The sequence below is a fragment of the Erpetoichthys calabaricus genome, chromosome 14 (genome assembly GCF_900747795.2).
Source record: "Erpetoichthys calabaricus chromosome 14, fErpCal1.3, whole genome shotgun sequence".
Classification (NCBI taxonomy): Eukaryota; Metazoa; Chordata; class Cladistia; order Polypteriformes; family Polypteridae; genus Erpetoichthys; species Erpetoichthys calabaricus.
This window is the reverse complement of record NC_041407.2, coordinates 4,308,057-4,321,210: the sequence shown is the minus strand read 5'-3', so window position 1 is coordinate 4,321,210 and position 13,154 is coordinate 4,308,057. Positions and strand designations below refer to the sequence as shown.

Below are 13,154 nucleotides of genomic sequence, written 5' to 3'. Positions count from 1 at the left end.
CAACAAGTTAATTAAAAGGGCAGGCTCAGCTATGGGACACACGCCGGACCCCCTGGAGGTAGTAGTGAAGGAGACAATAACACACAACAAAACAAAGGGTCACTGTTAACAATCCTCTCTCTGACACGCCAAGTTCTTTCAGCCAACAAATCATTCAGCAAAACTGCATCAAGAAAGGCTACTGGGGGTCCATTATACCAACAGCAATACGTGCCTGCATAATACCTCATTGTGTCTGCCATGTCAGAAGTGTTCTTTCTTTTTTTTAGTCATTCTGGTGTGTGTTCAGACTATTGTGTGTGTATATATTTGAATTTATTTAATGAGTTTCTGTAAAAGGCTACATTTCCCCCTGTTTTTGCACTATATATGCTGACACTGCACTGTTGTATTTATTGTGGGCATTTGCTTTTCTTATGTATTGTCCATTGGCCCTTGGCACATTAATTATATTGTTCTTGTGTTTGTGTATATTGGTGGCCAGGAGATCATGCAGAGTAAGATTTCTATTTTATAATATGTCTGACTATTTACTGTACATAAAAGAATAAAGTCTGACGCATATTTTTCAGTGCCTGACAAGCGTGTGAATTTGACCAGTTCTGGCATCTCCAGGCTTGGCAGAGAATTAGAATAGTTATGGGGCCATGTGGATCGGGTGGTGGAGGGTACAGCGCTTCAAACTGTATTTTATTTTTTTTTAATTTATTCTTATTTACGCACTCAGGTGGGACCCTTTACAGCAGTCTAACAGTTTTGCATTTCTGAACCAGGGAAACGTGTAGCTCACAGTCATATTGCAGCTTTCATTGTTCTGTTAAACAAGCTTGGCCTGGGGGCAAGCGATCTTAGGCGCTCAGCGTGCCCAGAAAGTCCACGCCCACACCACAATAACGCAATACCTCGGGGAAGATGAAACTAGTGTGAACTCCCAAATGCACGCACCCACTCACCCACGCATTGCCTGCACTCTGTCCATACATGCTACCAGCCTGAGTGGACGGCTCGTAAAGTCCACCCCCAGACCCAAAAAAAAACAGTAACGTTTGTTTAGAAAACTTACACGGCACTATGTTGTTGACGGTAAACTCTGAAACTAGTGGTGAAACCAGAATCTTCAAGCTTCCAAAATAAACGTGTGCATTTAGAGACATTTTACTGCTGGAGGACCCAACACTAATGTTTAGGGTCTGTTCTTCTTCTTCTTCTGGGATACTTGACATAAAAACTCCTCCTACCTGGCAATCTGATTCACAAATGGCTTTAATGCTGAAGGCTCATAGGCACGAGCAAAGGCCCAGCAGACATAGCAGGCTGCATCTCGGACATTGGAGCCCACACTGCAAGCGCCTCTTTTCTCATCATAGATCAGGGCTTTAAGGATGACAGGAACCACTGCAGAGGAAGGAACACATAAGTTAAGGCATGGCATCTGTACCTGTCAATTTAGAAGAGGTCACAATCACCCTTAAATCACAATACTGATGACCAGGTGGCAGTATTAAACACCCAAACTGACTATTAAAGCACATAGAATCCATAAGAGAAACTAAAAGGTTGGAGATGAGGCCATCTGAACATGTGTCTAACCAGAAGTCTGGTAGATACAATATAGAATTCCAGTGTGAGCAGCACACAAGACATGGGTTCCAGGCGCACCTCTTGATTGCAAGTGACACCTGGTGAGGTAGGGCTTGGCTTGAGGACAGCATTTTGACAGTGGGTGTGCTCGGTATCCACTCCCAGAATGGCGCCCAAATGTGAACTCTCAAGCTGGCACTGTGGGCCTCACCCTTCTCATGTCATTTAAACAGGCTTTCCTAGATTTCATGGGTGTTGAGTGTTTCTGCCCAGAAGCAGTCAATCCTACTCAATATCTTTTTGTTTTTTTAATTCTTTTCTAATTACCACTAGAATTTCATTAAATAAAAATAAGTATAATCCAGTGACCTAATGTTAGCTGCTCTCATGCACCTCCTGTCCAAGAGACCCCAGCAATATGTGCCTACTTCAAAGCTCATTAAGAAAGCAGACATTCATCTGAAGTGCCATATATGAACTAAGACTAACGTGCCCTTGACGTCAGACTTGCAAATTACAAATTAAGGCCTAGGGCTCCCACTGTCCTACCTCTGCCTCACTGAACGACTACAGACCTCACAAGTCTCACGGACGCCTGCCCCAGTTCTGCCCTGGCAACTATACCATAAGGTGCCATTACCTTACCAAACCTCCATTCACAAGAATTCTCCTGGTGATGTGTCAGACACTTCCACCACCACCACTTCCCATGTGCCCCACAAGAGAGCACTTCTCATTGGGTGTCAAATATTTGGGGTTAGGGATGGGGCAACAAGAAAAGTGGGGTTTGCTGGTGTAGAAAAAAACCAAAGGCACCATCAGTGTGAATGGAAGAAAAGCACAGAAAGATTGAGAGGAGGAATCAGGAAAGGGCGCAACAGAGCACACGTCATGCCAGGCACAGCATGCGCAGCTCTCACCTCACAGCAGAAAAACAATTTGTCTTTCTTACTCACAACAATAATGATGCTTATAAAGATAATTGCATGTTCCTATGTGATGGGTTTGCTTCCCTGCTAACTACTGGTTAGACAAAGTTTGCATTTCTGGAATCCTCCCAGCAAGCAATGAATTCCTTGATACCCTGCCTTGTTCATCAATTTAATATGGCCGTCTGCATAAAACAATTCCTAAATTCAGGTCAAATGGCACGCTCTTTAGTCAAAGGTTTTTAAGGCTGTGAGCTAAGCTTTGCACTGGCAAGATCTTTCTAGAACTTTTAATAGAAATAGCGCCCCATTTGTCTTTATATTGGCTCATGCACTATCAGGAAAATTACATTTACAAAGTAAATGGGCTGCAATGCACTTTTGTTCTTTGGAAAGTGTGGCACCACTTGACGCATTTCACATGCGATACCGCCTCATCTTCAGTATCCGACATATTTCTGAGAAGATGATGGGTGCGACATTCTGATCGTGTTCAGTGGGGCCAAAGTTTCGAGTTGCCACTCCATGAGTGGTTGAGAAGACTACCAAAGAGAGGGACACAGAACATACAAAATAATTATAAAATTAGGGCTGGGCAAGTTAACGTGTCATTATCACGTTAACGCATTAACGCTGACAATTATTTGATCACATGTTAACGCAGTTTTTGTTATTTTGAAAGCTCAGTCTCGCTAGCAATCAGTGATCTTCTTGTTACAGCGCTTTTCGATACACTTTTGCTAGAAGGAAACTTAGCTTTGACCTCAATTCCCTGTGTGTGTGTGTGAGTAGCGAAGAGCAAACAGCTTCTAAAATGGCATGTGGAGAGATACCAGAGTGAATGCTCAAACAAAATAATCCGTGAATGACTTTTTCGTATTATCACTGAATCGGACTCTGATTTGTCGGACTCTGAATTTGATGCAAGTGATCTGGAGATAGAGATCGAAAATGAAAGTGAGGTACCGGCATCAGCTGATCGTGGTGCCGAACACGTTCGTGTAGCTGATGCGCCGATGGCAATGCTCGCCTGGGAGGACAGACACGATGACAGGAGGTACAAACCATATTGCGTCTCACTGCAACTGGCACCCCCGAGCACCTGTCTCTCAAAGACAGCAAGCCCGCCCACCGTGCATTCCTGCTGGCCATCGAGCCGCAAACTGCAAACAGGCAGCAACAGAAATTTTATGTTGATTTATGTGTGAAGCCATTGCTTTGTGTGCTTTTCAGAAAACTGAGTTTTCTGGAAAAAACATTAGCCCTCAAGGAGTTGCGTACTGAACATACGACTGTTTATTCTGCTCCCTGATAAAAGAAAATGATTCTGCTGGTATCTGTTCAGATAAAAAAGACAACAGATTTACAAACAACTTGCTGTTGCTCGGAAGGTGCCGGTTATAATGTTGTGATCGTGGCTCTGGACTCGGAGGGTAACTTGTTTTTTCTATTACTAACTAGATAAAACGTTAATGTCCTGGCAGTGGCCAATAGCTTTGGTTTTATAGTTGATTTGATTACATTCATGTTTAAGTTGAGACAAGAAATATTTTAACTGCTACTATGTAAAGAGAATACTGCTGTTAAAAAGCACCTTATTTGTTTAAAGTGTTTGCAAACCAAATACACGCAATACACTACTTTTGAGTTCATTATTGAATTTTGCACTTAATGTAATTGTTGTGATTGTCTGTGATTAATCATGATTAAAATTTTTAATCGCTGCCTAGCACTATATGAAATATATCTACACCCTCTTTGATAGCTCTGATTTATTCTGCAAGTGCAGATGTTTATATATTTACTTTTTGGGTGACAGGCCTGGCAAGCGTCTGTTCCTTATGTTAACATAAATAAAAAAAAGTGGATGTGACCGTCACTCTCTGGGGGTTTATAACGTCAGCACTGTTTGTACCACACATATAAATTCAGTTAAACTGATAAATTGACCGTCCTTCGTAAACCACGGCTTGTGAATCTCCACACACAAACGCAGAGCTAGTTAAAGCCTGCTCTGTCGCTTTTAGGCAGTTCACTAAAGAACAAAATAATGCATTGTCACAGGTGCAGAAGTGTTTACTGCTGGTGCCTCACAGCTTTAGGGACCCGAATTCAATTACAGGCCTGGTCACTACGGCGAATCTGTGTGCTCTCTCAGCATTTTCTTCACACACTATGGATTTCTTCTCAGTTCCATGGCTGTGCAGTTCTTCAGCTTACTTCATTGCCTGGCCCAGTGTGAACAGATATGGTTAGCACCTTACATGCAGTTACGCCAAGACAGGTTCCAACTCCCTATGACTATAGAGTTAAAATAACCTACAGAGATCCATCCTCAAACCTTGTTCACTTAATTCATGGTCACAGGGGGCAGTTTTTGGAAACCTTAGCTTTTCATTTTTAAACTTTGCCAGTTCACTGCTTACCTTTGTACCATTTAGGTTATTCACTCGACTTGAACTGTTTAAATTTCAATAACAGTTGGAAAGATGAGGATGTTCTAAAATGTTAAATAAGAACCACCACACACCTCGGACTCTCCCTCATGTCACTGCTCACCAATTGTACAATTTGACTTTTTTTAGTTTCCTCTCTAGTGTGGCTCCAAATCAGTTCCCTCTACTAAACTAAATGGTCAGACATGCCTGAACGTCTTTTACTCTAGTGTTAAAATCCCATCTACACCTGAAACACCAGTGAGGCAGCAGCAGAATCGTCAGCACAAAGACTTCACATAAGACAAACTACAGATGACAGGGCAAGAGACAGAATTGAAACAGGAACAGGTGAACAGGGTGGAGAGATCTGAGCTGGTAAGCTCTTTGTTTAATAGGTGTGCCGTGTAAGACGACAAGCTTAACTGGTGCGATGAGCAAAGCTAAGGCGATGAAAATGTTGACAGGCATTCAAGGGTGCAAATTTAAAGAGAAATTGTTTCAGGCCGTTAGTTTATCTGCAGTCTGCCTTCAGCGTTACATGTGTGTGAGGGTGTATCCTACATTGGGAGGTGAGGCACGGACTTACATGACAAAGCACTTTACAGTGGGTAAAAAAAATACAATAAAACTGGGAGCCTATCTCCAGGACGTCTTATTTAAAATTGCTTAATTATTCCAGAATCATTTGAACTGTGTCCAGGAAAAGGCTCTTGCATTGCATGCTAAATTTTATTCCTTTTTATTTTGTAATAATAATGGTGAAAAAAGGAGGCTACATGTAGACTGCCTGAGGGCACTCACTGTGGTCAGGTGATTGCTGAAATCAAAAAGGATATGGTCTGTCTATATTTCTTTTAAATGATGGAAAATAAACAATGCATTCTCATAATGGATTATTTCTGAAAGAGGGTGGTGGGGATTTGTAAGATTTACAAGCACAGGTAAAGGTTCTCACATGCCGCAGTACAAACCATCACAGTACTCCTATTATTAACTGTAATAAGATTAGGGTAACACTGAAAATGTGCCCTAAACAAATGCAGTTTACAGTATAAAGCTCAAAACTGTATGTTTAAGCACAACTGTTAACTCTTGTGACTCTGAAAGCTTCCGCAAACTTCAGCAGACATGAAATGTAAATAACTACAGATCCAACGAGAAGCAAAAATACTGGGTCAATGAATTACTTTTGTTATGTTGTATATTCATAAAATGTCTTACTCTGTACACCTCAGCCTACACATATAATGCTAGGTCACGTTAGTTTCAGAAGAAGTCCTCAGATGATTCTCCACTTAAGAGATTTATAGATAAAGTGAATGAGACAGACGAGGGGTGCCAGGTGAACAGCTTTGTTTCTTGGTGAAAAAAGAATTGGCTGCAACTTAACATCAGCAAAACCAAGGAACTGGTTATTGACTGTCACCGCACCAAAGAGCCTCGATGGCTGGTCACTATGGAGGTGGTGCACTGCTACAAGTACTTGGGGGTCCACATCAATGACAGGTTGGACTAGTCGTCTTATACAGAGGAACTATATAAGGAAGGGGTGAGCAGGCTCTTCTTCCTTAGGACACCGAGTTCCTTCAATATGGTCGATGACATCCCTCACATTTTCTATAACTCTGTGATGGCCACAACGGGCTGTGCCAATAAAATCACTTTAAGAGAAGCTCACTGAATCCACAAACTAAATAAAAGGGCAGGCTTAGTTATGGGGCACACTGTGGACACCCTGGAGGTAGTGAAGGACAGAATGAAAACAAAACTGAGCGCCACGACGTACAATGCTGCACAACGTCTCTCTGACACACTAACACGAAGGACTTTCAGCCAACAAATTATTAAGCAGAAGTGTGTCAGGAAACACAGTGGGGCTCCTTCATACAAATTGCAAAAAGCCTAACTAACTAAAGCATGTACTGTATTCTAGATGAAAAGATGAATATGAGACTAAAGTGCAGAATGTCACCTTTTATTTCCTGGCAATGTTTTATTTATAACAAACACCAACTACTGGGATAAATGAATGAGAGGTGATTCTCACTGCTTAGGTCTTCCATGTTCTCTGAGCTCCACATGTGGACGGCTGCTTGTAATCATTGGAGTTTGCATTTGAAGTCTGCTGTTGACATCAAAGGTAAAGAAACAAAATGAAAACTCAAAAATTGACTAGGATAGAAAAGGAAATAATTCTGAAAATGAGAGTTAATTTCTGAGGGATCTGCTGTTGTCTTCTACACAGAAGATGCAAACTCTAAAGGCCAGAAGACATTGCTTGGGTTCTTAAAAAGAAAACAAGAAGCTGAGTTATGGCCGATAATAAAATAGCACAGCAGAATGTGGCCATGCCTTTCACAAGCTGGACTAGACTGGCGTTCACGTCAATCACTTCAGACGTTCGAGATCACTACTGGAATAAAATAACCGAAACTTGAATTTCTTGTCAACAAAGACAGCAGTACACTTAGCAGAAACCCTGAGGTAAAGTGAAAAAGATCAGCGAGTCTTCATGAAATGCAGCAGCCTAAGGCACCCTATTACTATTACATCAGGTAGGCCGAGCACATGACATACAGCCATTACTTAACACAGCACGCTGGGAGTACAGGCAGAATAAAAGACTCACTTCAGGTCATGCAGGGAGTCGGCAGCAGGGACTGAACTGGCTGCTTTGTGGTGCACAGCCCGGAATCTTAAACACTATCCCACATTTAAACTTACCTTTTTAATAAACTAAGTGACTCTGAATCTTTTTTCTCCACAGACCTCAGTTCAGGTAATAGAGCCCAAGGACTATCTATCTGTCAATGAGGTGATGGAGCTTTTTGATCTGCCTGACATATCCCACCATTTCAATGTATGAAACAGTGCTGACATCATTTTCAGCAGCGGTCACATTAAAAATCTTTCTTTTTTTCCAACTGTCTAATCATAAAAATAAAGCAATTTCTCTGTAGAAAAAAATAAGATATCTCATACAAGTCAATAAACAAAACTATAATGTACCTGTTAACTTTATGAAAACAATGCACCTTGGTCCATTTGAGGTGACTTTACATCAGCTTTTAAAATATTAACAGAATTATTCCTAACCCATTCTGACATATCAACCAACTGGCACTGAACCCTTCGCCTTGCCAGTTATGAATCTACCCATATGTCCCAGCTCCAATTGTAGCAGGTTGGGAATGTAATTAAGATGACACTTGGGCGCCTCGCACAGGGTTTGTATAATGCTTGGTCCACTGGGAGAAGGCGGAGGGGCAGACCCTGGAAATGCTGGATACATTACACTTGTCAGCTGGCCTAAGGGCATCTGGGTATTCCCTCAGGAAAAACAGGAAAAATCTGCTGAGGACTGGGTAGCCTGGTCTATCCAGCTTGGCCTGTTGTCACCACAATACTCACAAAGGTAAGCTTCTACACCAACAGCCTGGATAATAAAATAACTGCAAAATATGCAATTTATCATATTTCCATAACACAAATCCAAAACACTTCATAACACAAAGTCTTTGGGTTCAAATCTCACTGCAATCAATTATCTAAATAAACCATTAAAAATAAAATTATCTACACACTGTGTATACACACAAGACCAATGTAGCGATGGTTGCATCGGCTGAACGAGGACATGAAACAAGCAGAGGCTGCAGCTTTGGACAGGAAGAAATGGAGAACGATAGGCCAAAAAGCAGACCCTGCATCAATGCGGAACAAAGACTAGGAAGAAAATATATACACAGAATATGGGCACATGGCTTACGTGACTATGTATGTGTACATATTTCAGCAGGCACTGCTAGAAATTCACAAGACTCTACAACGTACAACATGGATAGGCCATAAAAAGTTCTCAAAGGCACTGAAAGTAAATCCGCCTGAATTTTTTCAGCTAAATGGCAAATCACGTACTTGAGGACACTTGAGGACTTCAGTAGAAATTAAGAGGGAGTGTATTTAGGACTGAAGAAAGAAAGCACTTTTTTTATTCAAAGAGTTGGGGGAATCTGAGCCATGGAGTTGAAGCAGAATCCTTGACAGCCCTTTATGAAGTATTTGGATGAGATACTGGGACAGCTTACTAAACAACTGAGCACGATGAACCAAATGGTGTCCTCTAATTTGTCACATTTCTTATGTTGTGTTATGACTCGCAGGGAGTGCTAGTCTCCTATATGTCCTGTCACAAGCTATAGCCATGACTATCTCAGGGAATACTTTTAGGTAAATCTCAGTGGGCAGCTACTATGAATAGGACTGAAGACTATGAATCCATCAAAGGGAAGGAGAAAGCCGATTTATGTCACTCAGGGAACCCTAGTCACCACTGGAAAGGACCTGCCCTTTGAAGAAAGTAGCTTAAACTCCGAAGAGCAGGGAGACTTGGGTTGCCAGAGGGATCATCTATGCGTTTGTTCCCAGGGGTTCGACACAGCATATGTGGCCCAAGAAGCAGCGAGGTTGCCCTGGAAGTGACTGCAGGTATAAAATCACCATGACAGGTGTGTGAGCTTTTAGTCAGGGTTGAAGTTAGTGGAAAGAATTCAACTTGTGGACAAAAAGGGGCTAGTAAGGAGAAAACAGACTGTGAGAGTACTACACACGAGCAAAGAAAGGAGTACTGTACATCATGTAGGGGAAAGTGGAATAGCCACCCACAAAGTAAGCAGGGACCTCCCTGGTGATAAACAGGCCATTGCCGGCATTAGGCTTTAATATTTTGTACTTTTGCTTTATTCCTGTTGTAACGTAGTTTCTTTGCATTGTGAATCTTTTTATTTATATAATGGTGAACTTACTGGGGTGCAGAAACAGCTCATGAGCATCCTCTAGAGTTCACAGATATACAGACTTATGCACAATATATAATGAAAATGGGCATATTCATTTGAAAGAAAAAAAAAAAGGTGCTTACACTTGACCCTAATCAGACGCAGACTTTCAACAAGTAGGACTGTGAAGCAGCCGCCCCGATGAAAACGCTTAAGGACTGCTCAATGTACGTCACAACCAACACCTTAAACCAGACGTCTGGTGAGAGTAATCAGGCCAAGAAACCTAATCAACTACACTGCACAGGTCAATGTTACCCTTCTCACAGCAGACAGGCCTGCTGCTGATTGTCTTTCTGTGTTTCATAAGATAAGATTTCGCAGGCCTACTACACAGATAATAGCAAGCATTGTTACCTCTCCTAAGACAACTCGGGTGCCATAGGCCAAAGCAGCCGCTTGTAACTAGAGCAGCCCCCGAAGAAAAGTTCATTTTTATATGACTACAAGGTGAAAAGCTTTTTCATTGGGACTGAAAGAACACCTTGTTATGAAGGCCCGAGAGGAGGAATGAATGAAGGCAGGTCTTGTACAGAGAATCTCCAGCCGTGTGTGAAGCTGAAGGATGTAGGCAGAGTGGAGTGCAGATTATCTGCAGCCATACCAGTGCTCATCTTTGAGACTTCCAGAGGTTCACTAGGTCTGTGAGAGATCTTTTAGGGGCTTCATCCTTACTTTACTTTCCTGTTCTTGAAAGTTATTAGGTAACAGACTAGTCCTGGACTGAATAAACAGACTTATATCATATGTACCCATCCTTTTTTAAGTCAATGAAGATAATAAGACAAGCAAAATGGCAAAAAAAACTCCTAGTCTCACAAGACAACAGTGGAGCGTTGACTCCCCTTAATGAAAAAAGAAAGAATTTGGTGGTTTTGGGCTGAATTCCTTTTGTAATGCCACCACTTCAAAATTAGAATTTTGCTGAAAGGAGGTGAAAAAGCGCCTGTCAACAATTATGTCCAAGGCACTGTGACTTCCTAAGTGTAACTAACCCCAATTCAATTCCCATTTTCATATGTTTGGCTTGGTGGTCCAGACTTGTGCTCATTCTCGAAGTCCAGAATGCAGAAAACACAAAGATTTCGAGATTTTTATGCCTTCAAAAGGACACATTGTGTTCATGGGCAGAACTTAAAGATAATAAAGACTCATTCAAAATTATTATATTAACTGGGAAACTCCAGCCAGAAACACAGAAGTAGCAGTGCAAGAAACAATAGGAGAGTGAAAATACATCCAGTTTATTAAAAAAAGCAGAACTATAAAGATTATGTACATAGACCAACCATGTCCAAAAATTATAGTTTTAATGTTACTTTCTTGCATTTTTTATAGAATTATAGTTAAGATCTGACACTTTACGGTCCTGCCTGATCTGCTTCACACATACGTGAATAATGTACGGCGTATACACGCCTGCGTGACGTCACTACTAGATTGGTAATCCAGCCAGATTTGCAGTCTGCATGTTGGTTTGGGGTGGTTTAACATTAGCTGACCATAATGAGAATATTATAAATAATACTTCACTATTCTGCATAAGCTCATCGCATGCGGCATCTGACTGCTGGATTAAGCATGTTTTCATTCTCATTATGCAGTGAACAATGGTAGTGACGGGGATGTGTTGATCGTAGCGAGAGAAGCTCGGGAGACGCAGACAGAGATAACAGACTCACAGGGTGACACAGTGATCAGCACTGCTGCTGCCTTAAAGCTCAGGGCACATTTTTGGCCCAGTCCGGCATTGCTGACAGAGGCTTCTCTAGCCCTCAGAGACACTTAAAAAAACTACTGCACCATTATACTACACTCAAAATGTGTTTGGTTTCTCATTCTTCATTGACTTCAGTGTATTTTGCAGAGTTCACTGAAATTCTCACACACTTCTGTGTGTTCGCTGCACTCGAGATAAAGCATATTCGGCAGGGTTTGCCCATCGTCACATGTAATGAGCTCCTCTATACAGTAAGCCGTATTGGTCAACAACATGGTTTGCAAATATAAAGAATGCAACAAAGTACCGTTTACAACAGTGAGAGAAAAATAAATAATTGGGTGTTAAATTAGAAAAGAACCATTTTGATCAGGACAGGCCTTTCAGTCCAACAAGACCACCTATGCCATTCACCTATTAACCCTTAACTACGTGCGCTGGTGTATTTTTAACTCCAATCTCAGTTATTTTTGTCCAACGTCCTTTTACTTGAACCTACTGGAAGCACCTGCATTCTATTATCAGTTTGATTCACTACAAGTACAGTGTCGCAATGATTTCCCTCCAGTGTGCCCCCCCCAATCCAGTTTTACAAGTGGATGCAAAGTCGCAAGTTCCATATGGTGCATTTGGTACACCGCGTGGGTACTTACGTATGTATGACAACGATGAGATGTTCTTCTTGCAATGACTTTGTCTGCAAAGAACATTCAACAACTGAACTGAAATGTGACACATGTGCAAATCCTGCAGTGGATGAACGTGTGACCGGTGACGAATTAGCACTGGAGCGGTGCATCAGGTAGTCCTAGACTGGGTCATGCTTTTCAGTAATATGGCACTAAATTACATTAAAAACACATACAATTTAAATTTACTGCAATATTTTATATTACAGGGTAGCGCTGCTGCCTCGCAGTTAGGAGACCCGGGTTTGCTTTCTGGGTCCTCCCTTCGTGGAGTTTGCATGTTCTCCCCGTGTCTGCGTGGGTTTCCTCCCACAGTCCAAAGACATGCAGGTTAGGTACATTGGCAATTATAAATTGTCCCTAGTGTGTGTGTGTGTGTGCCCTGCGGTGGGCTGGCGCCCTGCCCGGGGTTTGTTTCCTGCCTTGTGCCCTGTGTTGGCTGGGATTGTCTCCAGCAAACCCCCGTGACCTGGTTGGTTGGTTGGTTGGTTGGTAGGTAGGTAGGTAGGTAGGTAGGTAGGTAGGTAGGTAGGTAGGTAGGTAGGTAGGTAGGTAGGTAGGTAGGTAGGTAGGTAGGTAGGTAGGTAGATAGATAGATAGATAGATAGATAGATAGATAGATAGATAGATAGATAGATAGATAGATAGATAGATAGATAGATAGATAGATAGATAGATAGATAGATAGATAGATAGATAGATAGATAGATAGATAGATAGATAGATAGATAGATAGATAGATAGATAGATAGATAGATAGATAGATAGATAAGCGTAGTTGGATGGATGGATAGATGGATAGATAGATAAGCGTAGTTGGATGGATGGATAGATAGATAAGCGTAGTTGGATGGATGGATGGATGGATAAGCGTAGTTGGATGGATGGATGGATGGATAGATAAGCGTAGTTGGATGGATGGATGGATGGATGGATGGATGGATGGATGGATAGATAAG

At 41.7% G+C, this 13,154-nt stretch overlaps 1 protein-coding gene across 1 annotated transcript in view; it reads right to left on the bottom strand.

The window, feature by feature from the left end:
- tbcd (tubulin folding cofactor D) overlaps positions 1-13,154 on the bottom strand; it is a 125,938-nt gene that overhangs the window by 48,876 nt on the left and 63,908 nt on the right. Inside the window, exon 15 of the mRNA XM_028818650.2 lies at positions 1,239-1,395. Coding sequence (XP_028674483.2) covers positions 1,239-1,395 — 157 coding nt within the window. The remainder of the gene's footprint in view (positions 1-1,238; positions 1,396-13,154) is intronic.